This window comes from Entelurus aequoreus, linkage group LG20, assembly GCF_033978785.1.
Source record: "Entelurus aequoreus isolate RoL-2023_Sb linkage group LG20, RoL_Eaeq_v1.1, whole genome shotgun sequence".
NCBI classification, from domain to species: domain Eukaryota; kingdom Metazoa; phylum Chordata; class Actinopteri; order Syngnathiformes; family Syngnathidae; genus Entelurus; species Entelurus aequoreus.
The window spans coordinates 37407434-37427544 of NC_084750.1; the positions used below are offsets into that span (position 1 = coordinate 37407434).

A 20111-nucleotide genomic window follows, 5' to 3' on the forward strand; every position below is an offset into this window, starting at 1 on the left:
ATTGTATTTTTTAGATAATTGCCACTGAATTTAAATGAACACCACCTTGAAGTTTGAATCTTTGAAGTTTACAACGATTTAAGTATTTAGACTTTTGAGACACTCAGTGTATTAATCCTGTGAGTGTTATGCTTTTAACAAGTACAATACCCCAATACAGAGCATTTGCATGTGTGACGGGTTAAAAAATAAAGTGTTGATATGACATGATACTCTATAAAGTTTCGTATAAAGGTTAACCTTGAAAAAAAAAGTATTTTCCACGAGGACACTTACATTTGCAACAATCTTAACCTCTTTGTACTGCATCTCATAGAAGATATCTGCGTTGCTCAAGGCTTCCAGGAGAGGAGGCCCTGTTTTGTTTTGTATGTCAAAAAACTTCACAAACTCTTGTAACTGTGTACTGCCTTCTTCAAAGTCCCTGGAGAACTTCTTTCCTCCTGCCTTATCTGCACGTTAGCAAAGAAAACAAAAGCTTATAAGGACCGGTGACAAGTGGAGATATCAAAAAATTGTTAAATTGATGTAACTTAGAATCTTAGATAAGTGTATCATTTAGGGACCTTTTAGTTTCTTGAGCGCATCAGAACTGCATATGTCAACCCTCATAGCTGCCACTTGTTTTTCTCTGAGGTCCACCTCCTCCAGAGACTTCTTGTGTTGTGAAAGTTGGTCTATCAATGCCTGAGGCTTGAAGAAACACAGAAAATAGTCAGTTACAATGTCAAACCAGCAACATTTTAAGCATGTGTTCAGTTTAGTTATGGATCAACTGTAGATTTGATGGACAAAGATAAACAACATGTTCTTACCACAAATTCTGCAACAATTTTGGACCGCAGCTCTGCTTTGGACTCAACTGGATCTTTGAATAAATACAAGTGTAAATTTGACATCAAATCTAACAGTGTAACAACATGTTTTTCATGTTTAAAAAATAAAAAGCTCAAGACAGAGTGAGTTAGGGTCTGTTATAATTTTTTTATGATATTAATTTACATCACTAAGTCAATACCATATTTTTCGGACCATAGGGCACACCGAATTATAAGGCGCACCGTCGATGAGCAGGTCTATTCAGGTCTATTTTCATACAACTGGCACACTGAATTATAAGGCGCATTGAAGGGGTTGGTTATATTATGATTTTTTTTTCTGCATTCAAAACACTTCCTTGTGGTCTACATAACATGTAATGGTGGTTCTCTGGTAAAAAGTTGCATAGATTATATTTTACAGACCATCTTCAAGCCGCTTTCTGAACGTCTCTTCAGGATGCGCCGTTTTGTGGGGGACCTTATTTACGTGGCTCCACGTCTTCTCCCTGTCATCTTTGTTCTACCGGTAGTTTTTAGCGCTCCCATAGCGAGTCTACTGAGAAATATGTTAGAACTGTACGCTACTTTATATTATAAATGGTCACAGGGGAGGATGAATGCCCCACAACAAGAGGATAGAGAAAAAGAAGGAGCTTTTTGACAACGCCGCGGACTAGGATGGGAGACGCACGCAAACATTCGGGACTTATCCAGATCCCAAATACACAACAGCAGGAACAAATAGGTAAGAAAAGTTGGTTTTTGCAAAATAGGTTGAAACAAAACGCCAAATAATATGTCTCCTAATAGACCACCATAATAATACCCGTATGTTGAAGCACAGTATGTCTGTTTACAGTAGCCGCATTGCACCGGCAATGCATCAAGCGGTGCGGCTTCTTGGCTTACCACAGTCATACTACAACAATTCGACAGATTTTTGAGCGCCGTGTGCAATATTCTATATTCTCAACGAAATCTTGTGTGACTGCCATCTACTGGTCACACTTATCATTACACTAAGTACCAAATAAAATTGCTTCGATGTCTTAGGTAAGCACAAGTAGAATTAATATGTACATTCGACGCACCAGGTTATAAGGCGCACTGTCGATATTTGCGAAAATGAAAGGATTATGAGTGTGCCTTCATCCGAAAAATATGGCAGTTTAGCTCATCTAAATAATGGACTATTGTTTTTGTACTGTAATTATAATCCATGCACTTTACATTTGCGTGTGCAGTTGTTCCAATAAAAGTGTTTGTTTTGACTTACATTTAAACACTTTCAAACTCTGTATAAAATACTGGGACATGACTATTGGGCTCTATTACTCAGCCCTACTGTGGATATTGAGGAAAATAATGTGGACATGCTCACTTTTTTGCTCCACAGGTGTCACAGGTGGGGACTCTTCTTTGACCAAGCTATTTCTTAGCTCAGTGATCAGTGCTTCAGAATATACACTTCTCTCCTGCCAGATGCCCAGTATCCTCTCCACAGATTGTACCACCTTGGCATCACCTTCATGTCTGAGAGAAAAACAAATAACAGGAGAGGCCGAAGATTTATAGATTTTGTAAGACTTTTTCAAATATTTATTTAAATGCTGAAATAAAAGCTGTGTGAAAGATAACAGTAAGGATGACTATGATTCTGTCAATTATGTGGCATTTAAACGATGTAACAATAACATCCACAAGAATATTCTATGGTTCTTTTAGAGTGAGTGCTTTCACATCAAGTGGACATCATTAATGGCTTGTAAACTTAGAAAGCATCAGAAGGCCGAGGTTTATCCTTGGCATATGAATTATAATTGATAAATCATTCATTGAGAATGGATTTCGTGAGTTTGAGTGTTTATCAATTACATCTTGAAGCAATTCAGACAAACTAAAACTAAACTACTTAGATGGAACTGGAAGAGGTAGTGTTGATTAAGTCTTAACTACAGTTAGTAGGTTAAGGCAGGTTTTCTCAACCTTCAACTACATTCTCCCATCTACCAGAGACCTAACTTTTCTTTAAAAGCCTAACCAGGGACGAGGGTTGCAAATTAGCCTGTGGCTAGAAGTTTTATGTACTTTGACATCGGTTACCTACGGGTAGCAATGTTTAATTGTACTGGCCCTGTCAAATAAATAAATAAGTAAAATAAAAAATAAATAACGCCTGTCACCATGGATGTAACGATGTAAAAATGTCATATCACGACTATTGTAAACAAAATTATCACGGTTATCATTATTGTCGCGGTATTGTTGAATGTGCTCAAAAAGTACTTCTACAAACAATAAGATCATTAAACCAAGTTTTATTTTTTTCTAAATAACTAAAATAAATAGAAACACAATAAACTTTAGAGGCAGAATAAACATTATTTATTGTTCTTGTCCATAAGAGTCATAGTATTTTGAGTGTTTAAATATGTTTATCTTCTTCCATTTTATTTGGTTAATGTTTTAGAATGTTTTTTTATGAATGCAAGTTGGGTGTTTACATTGCTTCACTTCTAGTTTATGTGACGTCACGCGAGTTCACTTTTGTCGAGTATAAATCGATCACTTTGTGCTAAGACATCACAGCGTTTATGTTTAATGTGAATATCTTAGTTATTCAGAGAGTAATGTGTTTGTAAATGTTAAGCTTGAGCTTTGACATTTTTCAATAAGGAAAGACAGTGTCCCTTGTGTTTATGTTAGCATTTAAGCTAGGAGGCAAGCTATCGCTTGTTGTTACTAAAGTTTATTCATGTGCGGTTATCAATCACTTTTTTTCCCGATAATTGTTATTTATTCTGGTAATAATAACCGTCGGGAGTTTGATCGCGATTGTCATTATTTATTTTTGTTGTTACATTCTTACCTGTCATTATGTGTCGCTGGCATGAATAAAAAATCTAAGATCCTCACTCCTACCCACTTCTCTAAAGTGGGCTGGCTCAAGGTGGAGGACAGAGTTAAACAACTTGCACTGAGCCTAGTCTATAAAATCCGCTACACCTCCCTGATACCGAAGTACATGTCAAACTACTTCCTTAACGTAAATGACCGCCATAACCACAACACCAGGGGGTGCTCCACTAACCACGTTAAACCCAGATTCCGAACTAACAAAGGTCTTAACTCATTCTCTTTCTATGCCACATCAATGTGGAATGCGCTCCCAACAGGTATAAAAGAAAGGGCATCTCTATCCTCCTTCAAAACCGCTATAAAAGTTCACCTCCAGGCAGCTACAACCCTAAACTAACACCCTCCCCGGATTGCTAATAATCAAATGTAAACAATCAAATGCAGATTCTTTTTCTTATGCCTTCTGATCTCTCTCTCTCTCTCTCTCTCTCTCTCTCTCTCTCTCTCTATGTCCACTACTTGATGTCCATATCCCCACCCCCCCACCCCACCCCCCCTCCACACTCCTGATTGTAAATAATGTAAATAATTCAATGTGATTATCTTGTGTGATGACTGTATTATGATGATAGTATATATGATAGTATATATCTGTATCATGAATCAATTTAAGTGGACCCCGACTTAAACAAGTTGAAAAACTTATTCGGGTGTTACCATTTAGTGGTCAATTGTACGGAATATGTACTTCACTGTGCAACCTACTAATAAAAGTCTCAATCAATCAATTAGTTGTGGTAAATAAAAACCATTTGGTTTAGTTAAGTAACATTGGATAATTTCCTGCAACACACTAATATGCCTTGACACTTTGGTAGGGAATCACTTGTCCAAAGAATAAAAAACATGCCATCAGCTACGTTAGGTTGAGAAATAGCCACGCTATGGCACAATTGCTGGGTTGCAACTATGGGATCTAGAGGCACCTCTGGGTTTTTGCATTGTGGTCAGGCGCCATAAGGCTACTATTTATTTACATGCAGCAGTGTAGATTTTGGCGTATTTGAAAGTTTTAGAGGCAAATATACAAGCCAAATATCATAGAAAAAATATGAATGTGTTGGAGAGTGGATCCTTACAAACACTTTTCTCAAAATTTAAGGGCTTCAACATTACCAAAGTGGACTTTTTAAGCCAGGGGTATTCAAACTACGGCCAGCAGGCGTCTTCAGTTTGGCCCGCAAGACATCATGAGTTTAATTAGGGATCTGGCTCGCAAGGTGTTACCAAATTGATTTTAAATATTTGACAATCCATGTGCTGCAAATTGGCTGCCATTTTGCGGACACCGTGAGTAAATCAGGTCAATGACAATGAATTGTGATTTAAAGTGATTACAGCACATCATTCACTTGTATGACCCAATCCAAACAACCTTCCCTATTCATGGCGCCAAAAAAATATGCAAACAACACAAAACGTCAACACAACCTGCTCACTAAACTTTGTGGATATTATGGAAAATGTCCAAGCATCATAAAAATTTCAAAATTACACCCATTTAAATCCATTACAATGCATGATGGGAACAATGCAAAATACCCTCTCCACACTTATCCATGTTTGGACCACTTTAGCTCCTTGATATGTCTGATTGATTACAAAACTTTAAGGAGGTCGTCACGAAAGTAAACAATGTAGCAGTCGAACTTTCACATACGGTACTCTTAATATCCAATTATATTAACTATCAATTATATATCCATTATATTGATATACTATGTACACATATACTATATACAGTCGCGGTCAAAAGTTTACATACACTTAAAGAACAATGTCATGGCTGTCTTGAGTTTCCAATAATTTCTAAAACTCTTATTTTTTTGTGATAGTGATTGAAGCACATACTTGTCACAAAAAACATTCATGAAGTTTGGTTCCTTTATGAATTTATTATGGGGCTACTGAAAATGTGACCAAATCTGCTGGATCAAAAGTATACATACAGCAATGTTAATATTTGGTTGCATGTCATTTGGCAAGTTTCACTGCAATACGGCGCTTTTGGTAGCCATCCACAAGTTTCTGGCAAGCTTCTGGTTGATTTTTTGACCACTCCTCTTGACAAAATTGGTGCAGTTCATCTAAATTTGTTGGTTTTCTGACATGGACTTTTTTCTTCAGCATTGTCCACATGTTTAAGTCAGGACTTTGGGAAAGCCATTCTAAAACCTTAATTCTAGCCTGATTTAGCCATTCCTTTACCACTTTTGACGTGTGTTTGGGGTCATTGTCCTGTTGGAACACCCAACTGCGCCCAAGACCCAACCTCTCGGCTGATGAATTTAGGTTGTCCTGAAGAATTTGGAGGTAATCCTCCTTTTTCATTGTCCCATTTACTCTCTGTAAAGTACCAGTTCCATTGGCAGCAAAACAGGCCCAGAGCATAATAGTACCACCACCGTGCTTGACGGTAGGGATGGTGTTCCTGGGATTAAAGGCCTCACTTTTTCTCCTCCAAACCTATTGCTGGGTATTGTGGCAAAACAGCTAAATTTACGTGTCATCCGACCATAGAACTTTCCTCCAGAAGGTCTTATCTTTGTCCATGTGATGTCAGATGAAACAAAAATTGAGCTGTTTGGCCAAAAGTACAAAAGTATGAAATATCCAGATGGGTCCACCAAATAAGCATTGAATCATGAAAGACATTGTTGGACTTATTCGTGCATGGGTAAGTAACCTATTTAATGGATGTTTGATGTTAATGAGTGTCATGTACTGCCGATATCTGTGTTATCAGGCAATTCTCTTATAATCTACTCAACATATGTTTAGATTTTGCAGTTGATCTCCTGTTGGAAGCCAAATATTTCACTGTCATCTATAATTCTGGATCTGCAGTTGTTTTAATTGTGGTTAATGTTTTGTCTCAATAGTTAGTTAGATTTAGCCACTCGCCTGTTCAGCAGCTACAGTATGTTAAGTTTCCAACAATATTTAGGAACAACCATATATAGTATGTTGCTGCTTTGGAAAATGCAGCTGATGAAAGATTTATTAACCTAGTTTATTAATACTATTTAGCGATGTTTTCTGTGGTTTAAGCAAAACATTTAAAGGTTAACTGAATTCAACAACATTTTGGGAATTTGTAATCATTATTATATTTGTAAGTTGCTTTCCTGAATGCTAACCCAAAGAAATTGCCCCAAAATGTCCACTCCTTGAATGGAAAGCCAAAGAATATACTTACTTTAACAGCAAAAAAGCTTCAGGGAGAACATCAGCAAATGCAGTACGGTAAACCATAGCATTTTTCCTTTTACAGTTCTGAATGACATCATTGGCGAGGTAAAAAAGGTTGAGCTTGTGTGAAGTGTCCGCTGCTGGAGGAGAGACAATAATGGTGTTAGAATTTGCGAGAAAGTAAGACGTGGTCAGGATGTATATAACAAGTACTGTTTTGCACACATTTATTTATGGAATGAGAGTTTAAATACTATAAACAACAGAAAATTCAAGTGACAAGCAAGTCATGTCACTGCTAATTAGGTCTATTCCCTTAAGACTGTGAAAACAACAACATGCATTAATATAAAAATACATGTTTTAACAAATTAACTTATTAAAATGGACAGTAATAATCTGGCAAATGGACAACACAGCTTTCTCAATCTCTTATGTGCAGCCAGTAATGTTGATTTGCATACATAAGCTTTGCTTTGGTGTTTGAAGTAACAGGGTTGAGCAGCAGAGAAGTGGGTAAATGACTGCTCTTGGGGCGTGTCAATGATAATTTTGTTACTAAAAGGAAGCTGCACTTATTGGGGAATTTTGCCTATCGTTCACAATCATGGTATTGTAATAAAAAAACGCTCATAAGATGCTGATAATGGGAGTCCCCAATGTTAAAGAGAACTGCGCTTTTTTGTCCATCGTTTACAATCATTAAGAGAGACAAGAACACATGACTTTTTTTTTAGGATATTAAAGATAAAAAACACTTAGACACCGTTGTAACCTTCACAACCCTCTATAACAACTTCAAAACCCTCCATCAACACATAATGACAGGTAACACACTGCATCAGATATACAATGTAGTAACAGACACATTCATTACAATATGTAATATTTACAATATTTACCATATTTTGGTCATTTTAAGCAAACTGATTTCCTCAGCGCATTTATTTCCGTTTTCATTGCAGCGCACTTCCGACTTCCGGCCATAAATGTGTGTTCCCACTTCTGGAAACAAACACGAGTGTGTTCTAATCATGGCAGACTTGGTAACAGACAATAAAGATTACTATTTTTGGACAAATGAGGACTCACAAGAGAGTGATGTCGGCGTGACTTTGAAGCTGTAAAATGTGAAACTTGAAGCCAAACTATTTCGACATAAACAGAGTGCTAACCCAAAATAAACCGGAAAAACGTCTCCGGCCAGCTGGACTGTCCATCGAGTGAGTTAATATAATATTGATCATGATATATGCAACATGCATGTTATAACAACTACATACGCTGTCGAACTAGCTGTGTACAAACAAAACATTAAACATGGGCTAATACACATATATATATACATATATTATATATAAAGATATAGAATATATAATACTGTAATATAATTGCTTATGTTTTTCAGTCAGTACAGATTGGTGTCCTATCGCATTGTGTTGTGCATTACAAACTCAAACGTGTTTCGTACTGACGTAGAAGCTAGCTTTTCTCTTGCCATACCTAGCTTTTACGGCTAATACCAAAACATGCCGATATGTTACTCCCTGGGAAAATAGTTCTTCTGTGTTCACTCATACAATAAAAATGTTGCTACAGCTTTGTTATTTTACAGGTTACGGAACGTAAATAAGGTATTATTGGCAGTTTTTGAATGCATTTTCAAGTGATTTAGGGGTAAAATTGATTGCTCCAATTAGCTGCATTGCTAGCTACTTAGAACGAGCCGATTTTTGTCTTCTTGTCGCTCATAAGGACTGTGAACGATCGGCAAAATTCCCCAAAAAAGTGCAGTTCCCCCTTAAAACACCTTCAAAAACCACCATCAACGCTGCATATACACACTCTAAGTATATGTATTAACAGACACGTTCATAACAATAAGTAATACGTACAATATTTACCATATTTTGGTCATTTTGTGTAAACATTTATTTTAGTGCACATAGCAATGCACTTTCTGCTTCTATAACGACGTACTCCCTGCTTCCGGCAACAAAAGCCTGTGTTGGCTAATCATACCTCAGTAAGAGTGCTATTTTTGTACAATTGAAGATTCATAACCTTATCTTTTTGAACCTGAATATTCGGAGGGCAAACTCCTGGTTATAGAATCTGAGCGAGAACGAAGAGAAGCTGAAAGGCTGGAGCAGACGAGTATCGTCAGATGAGAGTGAGTCAAGACCGTCGTGATTTTGTGTTCTAAATATGGAGTTTGGACCCAAGCTATGGCGACAAAATGTTATTATGGATGGGAAAGCTTCATGTATCCGGCGAGGGAGACTCTGCTTATAGAAACTAAATCACAAAAAAAGACAAACAGTGGTAGAAACGTTTTTCAACCTTCCCAAACTCTACTGGAAACATCCTGGACCAGCCTCATCAAACGGACAAATCTCCACAGAGTTAGTCACTACAAAATTCATCATGAAGCATGCTACAACATGCTAAAATTACAACATGGCTGTTGGGAAGAAGACACAGTCGAACGGGAGACACGTAAATAAGACCGCCTACAAAACAGTGTATCCTGAAGAGACGGTCAGAAAGCGGCTTGAACATGGTCTGTAAAACAATCTATGCAAAATCTGGACCAAAGAACCATTACATGTTATGTAAAAAAAAAAAACGTAATACAACCCTTTTTAATATTTTGTATGTGCATCTACACAGGGCACTTTAACAGTTCAAAAAAGTTACCCCAAGTATTTATTTCAATAAAACAACTCGACACACTTATTTGGGTTTAACTTTGTCCAACCTTACTTTACGGAAAAAATATCGGAACGTATATCGTATACAGATATTCGGCCTAACTATTTCAGGATATGAGTTTTGGTCAATATCGCCCAGCCCTACACTCGTGTTACCGACAGTGCTAGCACAGTTTATGGATGTTCTCTGTGTTTGAGGGTTGCAGTGTGCCTTATTAAGGCATTCTGTTTATATGTATGAGTGCACATGTGTACGTTGTTCGAGTGTTAATAATGAAATTGTGATATTGAAGACATTTCATTATGCTCCTTATTTTTTTCCGTGCTAATAATTGTTTTCATTGAGTAGCACCGGTGCTCCTCGTAAATAATACACGCTATTTTATTTTTTGCTCACCCTTTTTAGCGCACGGTATTTGGATCTTAGTAAATCCGGCCCTTTTGTGCTTTGCGCATAATACAAGAGCTAGCAAACAGCGCTAGCCTTGGCACACCTTTGTAAACTGTCAATCATGGACCCAAGACACGAACAGAAGAAGCACTCCAGACACACTGGATTGCTTCCTCCAGAGATAAGACAACACAGCCGAATCATTAATCCAATAGACAGCTGCAATAACAGAAAGCTGAAGACCCAGTGAAGATCCCCCCCAAAAAAATTGTAATTATAATTATTTTGTTAAAAAATTGTATTTTAGTTTAGGGCACGTCTGACCGGTAGGAGGACACGGGGAAGACCCAGGACACGTTGGGAAGACTATGTCTCCCGGCTGGCCTGGGAACACCTCGGGATCCCCCGGGAAGAGCTGGACGAAGTGGCTGGGGAGAGGAAAGTCTGGGCTTCCCTGCTTAGGCTGCTGCCCCGCGACCCGACCTCGGATAGGCGGAAGAGGATGGATGGACATATATATATATATATATATATATATATATATATATATATATATATATATATATATATATACACATATACATATATACATATATATATATATATATATATATACACATATACACATATACATATATACATATATATATATATATATATATATATATATATATATATATATATATATATATATATATATACACTACCGTTCAAATTTTGTGGAATAGCCTTCATTTCTAAGAACAAGAATAGACTGTCGAGTTTCAAAAGAAAGTTCTCTTTTTCTGGCCATTTTGAGCGTTTAATTGACCACACAAATGTGATGCTCCAGAAACTCAATCTGCTCAAAGGAAGGTCAGTTTTGTAGCTTCTGTAACGAGCTAAACTGTTTTCAGATGTGTGAACATGATTGCACAAGGGTTTTCTAATCATCAATTAGCCTTCTGAGCCAATGAGCAAACACATTGTACCATTAGAACACTGGAGTGATAGTTGCTGGAAAAGGGCCTCTATACACCTATGTAGATATTGCACCAAAAACCAGACATTTGCAGCTAGAATAGTCATTTACCACATTAGCAATGTATAGAGTGTATTTCTTTAAAGTTAAGACTAGTTTAAAGTTATCTTCATTGAAAAGTACAGTGCTTTTCCTTCAAAAATAAGGACATTTCAATGTGACCCCAAACTTTTGAATGGTAGTGTATATATATATCTCTTAAAATGTGCAAAGTTTTTAGTTTAAACTCAATACCACATGTCCCACTTTCTGCTCAACAAAACACATATGTGCAAAAAAAACAACATCAATATACACAAGTGTACAGTATTATTTAAACTTTTATTAAATCTATAATACAAATTGCCTAATTTTTTTTAATGAAGCTGCGCAAATAAAAATGTAAACAGAAACAGGCTTATTCTGGCAGGAAAACAAATTTAAATAAAGAGCCGTGCAAATAACAAAAATGGAAATAAAACAGGCTGAATGACACATTTATGCTTTGTTGACTTTTGTGGTAACTTTTATTAGATACACGCTTAAACTAGCTGGTGAAAAACACACTCGATGTACAAAATGCACACACTTACAGCCTTGAAAAAATGTTCGGGTTTATGCCTGGTTTAGAGGGAATAATTGTGTTATGATCGCTGACATGGAGGTAAGCGTAACTTTAATGCTATTTGTGTTTGTTAGCTCAGCACTGCCAGCAAGCCAACCGAACATTTATTCGACATGCAATTAACATAAAATCCGCCAGCTTTGCCAAATAAAACAATGTTATTCAACGATAGCAAAGCAATGGACATTTTGGGTTTAGATTAATTAGTTATCGAGAAAAAAGAATATTGTGACACACGCAACCCGGACGTAGCATCTACGTAAGCTAGCTAGCAAGTGTTTCAATCGGCTACATCTGTATTAAAACCTACACACTTTACAAAGCTACTTACGTTATGGGGCTTCTTTTATATTGCCATTAAACATACCTTGGTGATCAGACATTATATCGAGCATTAAAGGCAGCATCAAAATATAGTATATCAGTATGGCAGCATTGTCTTAAATGACTATCTCTTTCTAAAATATAGCGATATAACTCTTAATACTAGTATATTTTAGAAAGAGATATATATTTGAGACAATACCGGTATTTTTTGATGTGCTTTTGTTACGACCGCTTGCTCATCTCTGCGCCTGACGGGCAAAGCACAGGGCATTCCCTTTGGCTCAACCCCGCCCCTTGCGTGTTTACGTTGGATTCTCTGACGCACAATGACGCAACCCAACAACATTTTCTAAAGAATATGGCGGTTCTGATGCCGACTTCTCGACTCCCGAGTGATGCAATGCTTTGGTCACCGACTGCATTTGGCTATTGGTGAATGACTACAGCTTTATTTACACATACACCGATTTTCTTGAGAACTTATATATCTCTCCTTGTAACGACTTTATCACGAATCTCATCGGTTTATGTTGTTCAGTTCTGTTAGCCAATTTGCACAGCAGCTAGCGATAGCTTCTCGCTGCGTTAAATGTTTAGCTACTCCTCGGCTTGAAGTGCCTCTACCCATAGCCTGTGCGGACTAAGGCTATGTCTACACTAAGCCGGATAACTCCTTAAACAAATAATTATTTAGCCTAAGCATCGTGTCAGCCACACTAAACCATTGTGTAAGGTAACCCTCCTTGGATAAGTTTTTACACGGGTAAGTGCGCCGTCTATTTCTTGAATCTCCGGCTCTTAGCTTTATATGGACTCATCAATCGTTTACAAACTGAGTTCGGAGAGGAAGTGACGCCAGAAAGATCGCGCCCCACAAAGGAAGTGACGTCGGAAAGAACGTGCCACAGCCAGCTTCATAACAACCTGTTTCCACACGGAGGAAAACACTAGAAAGATGGAGGCGAGTCATCCAGACATGCCCGTGTTTTCCCTTCCTCTACATGTACAGACACTTGTGGAAATCACACATGAATACCTTAAGAGAAAGCGATTGCAGCTATTTCGGATACAACACTTCTCAGACGGTAAGAGAACTATCGAATGTCCAGGTCAGCTGTGATTCTACTTACCGAAAAATTTTGTCCATTTGTCGAAGGAGAGACAACGAAAATGCGGGCTCCCGTGGATGTGATAAAAAAAAAGGTAGCGTGTGCTTTGTATTACCTGGCCGTCGAGGGAAGACTATGGAAAACATAGATTGCATTTGGATTGGCAAAGCAGACTGTATCAGTTATTGTCCGCCATGTATGTCGCGGACTCAACGTCTAGTTCCAGAGTATATGAAGTCACCAAAAACGAATGGACAACAAAGGTGAAGGCAAAAGAGTGAGGAGTGTCCTGACCAGATATCTAGATCCCTAGATTGATTGATGTAAAATGTTCTTTATCACATGGTTTACTTTTACGTGTTTATTAAAGATTTGATTAATTTATGGTGTCTCAGGTGTGATTCACTACAATAGGGCCCCACAGCAGACTGGATTCCAGTTCATTGAAATACCACAACACTGGATATTGTTCCGATAAGTTAAATGTAATTTAAGAACTTGCACACAAAGCAACACTGGAGGTCGCGTTGCGCCGGCGGACGCAGGGGGCGAGGGGGCCTTAAACGACCATTGTGTGTGTGTGGACAAGGATAAGGTTAGGTGGAATTTACCCGGCTTAGTGTAGAAGGGACCTAATATAGTATAGTGGCTGGGTGGCTGAAGAGTAGTTTCAAACTGAACAACCAGCAGCCGGAGTTTGCAAGTAGAAGCGTTAATGAACAAAATTAACTAAAACCGATTTGATAAAGTAACGGCTAACTAATTACTTTATAAAAATAAGCGACACATTACATTACTACTTGCAACTACAATAATCACTTTGCACGTTTTGTTTAAAATACTGGTGTATATATAGTATATCGCCATTCGGCCTAAAAGTACCTGAATATTAGTTTTGGTCCATATCGCCCAGACCTAAACTGTATCCACTCGACATCCATTGCAACCGGTCTGGAAGGGGAGTGCCTTCATCTGCAATCCCTTCTCAAGGTTTCTTCTGTTTCCTCCATCTGGGGTTTTGGGATTTTTTTCTTGCCCAAATGTGGCTTTAGATTAGGGGATGTCGTTGTGAGTTTGTGAAGCCCTTTGACGCCCTCATGTTTAAAGGCAATATAAATACAATTTGATTGATTGATGGGAGTGTCTTTGAGGTGTTTAATTTTCAAATGTTTCTCTTCGTAATGCTCAGTGATTACCGATTGTGCTAGCACGCGCACTTCTGTTTCTGTCTGGAAAATAACCAGGGATTACATCACCGACTATTTTTGAGAAATAATTTGTCAGCAACACATTTTATAAACGATTCTTCTCGACAACAACAAATTGTTGCACCCTTATTAGTGACTGTGATTTTAAACAAGTTGTTTTTTTTACAATGTATTGTTTTTCATGGGAAAAATGAAATACTTCCATGGGACTCGTAGAGAGTTAGTTCACTGCCTCCTCAGTGCTGTACAGTGCGACAAATTTACTCGCAAATGCGACTGAAATAAGACCGTGCAACTTTTTTTTTTTTAAACTGCTAAAGGGGGATTTCAACCCTTTTATCCGATTTTTCTCCTAAAATAAATCAATCCAAATTTGATATAACTGGAGTAAAATTTTCACCCATCTGTGTAGCATGTTTGAAATTAATTAAAACCATAACCAAATGGACTGTGATTGATCACTCACGTTGAGAGCTGTGTGTATCCCTCCCACCTCCATCCCTCCTTCGCCATGCACAGAGAGAGAAGTGGGGCTCCTCCTTCTCGCTCATACACTCAATCCAACACAGATGAAACTAAATCTTAGCTGAAGGAACTGGTCGGTAAAATGACAAAGTTTTTTCACCACCACTTGACACAAACTGCACTGCGCGCTAGTAACCACGAGGGTCGGAGGGAATATTGAACTACCAATCAATGATAGAAGTGACAAACTTTCCATTCAAATAATACCAGGTTTTCTGACAAGAACACAAAGCCATGGAAGCACATTCAATCTATTTACTAAACAGAGGTAACACAAACTAGTGAAAGATACAAAAGAACTGCCATCAGCGTCGACAAACTGACGCTGCTGGCCCGCTAAGCTAACAAAAACATCTCAAGCTAGACTACTGAGTGGACTCGCTGAAGTCACACGTCACTAGGCAACGCCTTTTAAAAGGCACACACTCAGACGCACACACTGCTCTCATATATACAGGTATATGAAACTTATCTCAACTGCATTTTGCCAGATATTTGAAGTTTATTTTTTAAGTAACACATTAATAAATTTCCCTAGTAATTGATTACATTTATTAAAGACCAATTCCGTTAGTAATTCAGTTACATTTTTGGGAGAGTAACGAGTAACTAGAATGAAGTACTTTTTAAAAGTAATTTTCAGAACACAGCCTGTCACACAGCCTCATGAAGCAGTTGGCAGGTTGGTGTTTCTGGCTAAAATCTTTGTGTGTACGTCTTATAATAATGTTTACCTATAAAACACCATTGTTAAAAAAGGTCAATTATTTTCATGTTGCTGCTTCAGATTCGAACGTGTCAGTGATGCGCAACGGGCAACATCTCTGATGCATGCAAAGTTATAAAAGATGTAAAAGTGGACCGGCAAAATTAAAAATATGTTTTCTTGTCCAGTCACGTAAAACTGGTCATAGTGGTATCCCTAAAAGCAAAGTTCCTGTCAGGCTCGGAGAAGCACTCACTCACTGTTTGCCAGGGACACTGCATAGCGACAGAAGTCAAGAGTCTCCAAACACTAGTACAGCCTCCACCAGAATAAGATGCTAGATTTATTGCTAGTCGTATTTAATAAAAACATGTCTGTAAAAAGGATTGGAAAAGTCTCCAACTCAGAAAGAACAACAAAAGCAAACTTCTCCGGCGGTGACGTTCAATTAGTTTGTATTTCAAAACTACTGATTACAGACAGATCATCCATCCAATCACCATGCAGAAGTAAAGCATCTAAGCTGCGGACCGAGACCTCCCGATCGAAGCCTGCCGACCAAGGGTCTGCCCAGGCCAGCCTACTGTCTATAGCAGTGGTTCTTAAGCTTGTTGGAGGTACCGAACCCCACCAGTTTCATATGTGCATTCACCGAACCCTTCTTTAGTGGAAAAAAATAATAATAATTCAAGACAAAGTTATGTTTTTTTCCTTGTGCACAAAATTAACCATGCATGAACCACAACAAATTAAACACCTGCAAATCAGATGGAAAAATAGTGGGAACATTGTTTCGGGGTATCCATAATACGCCGATAGGGAGAAGTTTTTATTTACATGATGAGTCGGGTGTGTCTTAACCTCCGCGGCGGAGGCTCCGCCGAACCCCAGAAGCCAACTCACCGAACCCCTAGGGTTCGATCGAACCCAGGTTAAGAACCACTGGTCTATAGACTTCCAGAGACACTGAGCGTCCGATGGGCAAGACAAACCTGAGCGTAATTTGTTTCGCAGTCAGAAGCTCTTTACTAAATAAACACCGCTGTCACTAGGTGTGATACAACAATATATATCGTACAACGACATAAAAATGTCTATTGTACCATGTAATTCCCTTTTTGTTTATATCGTAATTTTAACGTCTGGGCTGCAGTCATTGGAACTGCAGCTGCTTCTGCTTTGCGGTAGCATTTTTAAGTCACTTGTTAGAATTTTACAGCGAGAGCCAGCATAGCATGGATGTCAACCAGGGTTTTGAGGACACGGCATGAACAAAAGTACAAACTGTACAGTATTAAAAATGTGACTAAGTACAGTACTCACGTTATCGCAAAACCACAAAGTGATGAAAAGAAAAATACACCAAAAGAGCATCGTCCAAAGGCACTACTTAGGATAAGTAGTCCCACAGACACCAATAAATTACAGATCCCATCTGTACATTCAAATATGTAGACATATAAGTTTGTCTGATCTTGAATGGGATTGTGCTGAAAATCTTAATTTCCCTTTAAGGATAGGTTGATTGGCACACTAAATTGGCCCTAGAGTGTGAATGTGAGTGTGAATGTTGTCTGTCTATCTGTGTTGGCCCTGTAATGAGGTGGCGACTTGTCCAGGGTGTACCCCGCCTTCAGCCCGATTGTAGCTGATAGGCTCCAGCGACCCCCCGCGACCCTAAAAGGGACAAGCGGTAGAAAATGGATGGATGGATGGATTAATAAAGTACTTCTGAGTCTGATTCTGATGGCCCTAGTATACGCAGTCAGTGGTTAGCGGTCTGGTCACCACGACGTCATCGCATAATTTGCTATGATGATACGATTTCTTCAAAGGGGAACTTCACTTTTTTTGGAATTTCGCCTATTGTTCACAATCATTACGAAAGACATGACGACGGATGTATTTTTTTAATGCATTCTCACTCATAAATAAACATAAATAAAAGTCCGCTTACAGCAGATCCTATGGGAGGTCCTCTATTCCGCCCATAAAATATTGACTGATCAGTTACTTCCTTGTTTCCTTGCTGGTCAAACTTTATTGCAGATCATAAATCAGTTCCCCTTTAATAGTACAATTGTGTTAGTTAGGACATTTCAAATTGGTCTTAATTTTTTTTCTGTGCTGCTAAATTTTTTGAATTAGTAGCATCTGTGCTCCTAGTGAAAGAGCTAAGCGTACAGGCCAGCGTAAAGCAGTGATCACTCTTTTCAGTCATCATTAATTCGGTGGGCAGAGAGCAAGACCGCCAGCTTAACACACAGAGGAATGCACGGACAGAGAGCCTTACGACTCGTTAGTGAGACGTTCCACAAAGTAACACAAATTAGTAGGAAAAAACAATGATTACAAGGCCTAATGTCCCGTTGTGGTAATATTTGAGCCTCAAATCGGATAGGCATCAGCACGAACGAACGAGCGGCAATGGCAACAACAACAAAAAAGACAACACAACCTAGTTTTTCCCAAATGCACTTTATTTTTGGTTTGCTTATCTATTTGGATAACAAAATTACCACCTTCCAATTACAGTGGAAAAGTGTATATCTTTTTAAATGGTTATTTGCATTATTATTTTATACTATGATTACATATAAACACTGTATAGTTTTCATGTAGTTTTTTTTTTCTTCAGTTTAAAAACATTACGTATACAAAAGCTCTGAGTCTGTCTCCATGAAGCCAAATATTTAGTAAATTATAAGTCAATTATTGCATATTGTTCTAATGTGTGGCACCTTGAGACAATAATATGTTGATTAACAGTCTAAAAGTAACATGTCTTCTTTCACTCGTTATTTTCGCAGTTTTATGCATGATATGTAAAAAAAAATTTAAAATTGCACATCGAATCACAATTGCAATTTTAGAGAAAAGAAATTGCAATTAGTTTTTTCTCAAAATCGTGCAGTCCTATACTACCCTACACTATATCTTGTTCTCGTGAGCCCAATATCATGTATCGTCTCTAGGGTTGGGCATCGAGCGTCGGAACTGGGTCTTGCATTCTGATTCTCCCAGAATCATCTACATTTTTAAATGTTGATTCCTATTTTCGCTACTCAGTCTGCTAACCGGAAGAATTAGCTTTACGCAACAAACTGTATCTCTCATACACCGTGTGGATTTGTTTTTTTTTTTTAACTGAATAATCCTCTAATTTGGAAAATAAACTGCATTTCTTAAATTGTATTATCACTGAAAAACTGTACGACGAGGCTAAACATGTTACATAGGAGCAGGCAAACTCATAGCTAAGCTAGCTGCTTAACCAGAAATAAGTACTAACTAAAGTCTAAGAAGTGTAATTGGAAGAGCATTACATCAGAAATAAGAAATTAACAAGTAGAGGGACAAGCGGTAGAAAATGGATGGATGGATTAATAAGAGTAAGAGAGGGGATAATATCACAGCAACTATTGGGTTGCTCTGTTGATGTCGCGCGACTGCTGCCATGCACATACATTTGGATGTGATGTTGTGAAAATTTCATATCACGGTTATTGTGACCAAAATTATCAAGGTTACCATTATCGTGGTATTGATAAACATGCGCGAAAAGTATACGGCACACTTAAATCTTATTTTTTTAAATAACTAAAATATATACATTTAGAAAACCCACTATTGTGCCTGTTTTGTGTTTCTTATGCTTCACTGATAGTGTTTCAGTCTTCGTACTTTATCTGCTTTAATGGCTAAGCTTTTATTGTTTTAAATATTGGTTTATACTGTAGAGCGTTAAAATTGATTTACGGTACATGAAAAGTGCCTAATAGATCAAATCTATTATTATTATTTATTATTTCTAGTGGGCATTGTGGCGTCCCACTCTGTTAAGCGGTCCTTAAAAGCACATTAAAAACACCTCTTAGTTGCTCAGACAGTAATGTATTTATATATGTTTAGATTGGGAGTGTTGCTTCTTAATGGTCATGCTCATGCTTACATACTGTGCATTACCTTTTGCATTATCCATCCAGCCATCCATCCATTTTTCTACCGGGGGTTGCGGGGGGTGCTGGAGCCTATCTCAGCTGCATTCGGGCGGAAGGCGGGGTACACCCTGGACAAGTCGCCACCTCACCTTTTGCATTATATTAATTTATATTATTATGTGTTGTCTACCTTGTACTTTTTTTTATGTGGTTTGGGGGAACCGAAAACCCCCTCAGTCCCCCCGTTAGGTTAAGTCGGCCCAGGTATCACGGAGGATTCTCACAGGAATGAAGCAAAAATACAAACTTACCTACTGTAGCCATGTGGAAAGAAACTTCATAGCATTTAAATTAAAGTTTTAAATTCAAGGTTTGATATTTCTATACTGCTTGAAAAAAGCTCTGTAAGAATAGCACATTTTTGACCCTGACTGTTAAAAGAACCGGAATTAAGAATTGTTGGAAATCGGAATCGAAACGAGGAACTGGAATCAGAACCGGAACCAGAATTAATTCAAATTGTTAAGAATTCTCCATGTTTATATACGTTTCCAGAGACTTTTATTTTGAAGCATTTCTTGACAGTGTCACTTCCGCTTCCCTTTTGACTGGTGTAATGTGTGGTAACTTCTT

General features: G+C 38.0%; 1 protein-coding gene across 2 annotated transcripts in view; it reads right to left on the bottom strand.

Moving 5' to 3' along the window:
- rprd2a (regulation of nuclear pre-mRNA domain containing 2a) overlaps positions 1-20111 on the bottom strand; it is a 49916-nt gene that overhangs the window by 21332 nt on the left and 8473 nt on the right. The window contains exons 2-6 of one of the 2 annotated variants that reach the window (XM_062030058.1): positions 6940-7069; positions 2203-2354; positions 816-868; positions 567-693; positions 277-452 (exon numbers count right to left, since the gene is read on the bottom strand). In XM_062030058.1, coding sequence (XP_061886042.1) covers positions 277-452; positions 567-693; positions 816-868; positions 2203-2354; positions 6940-7069 — 638 coding nt within the window. Of the gene's footprint in view, positions 1-276; positions 453-566; positions 694-815; positions 869-2202; positions 2355-6939; positions 7073-20111 lie in introns of both variants that reach the window. The other variant, XM_062030056.1, reaches the window with a different exon arrangement.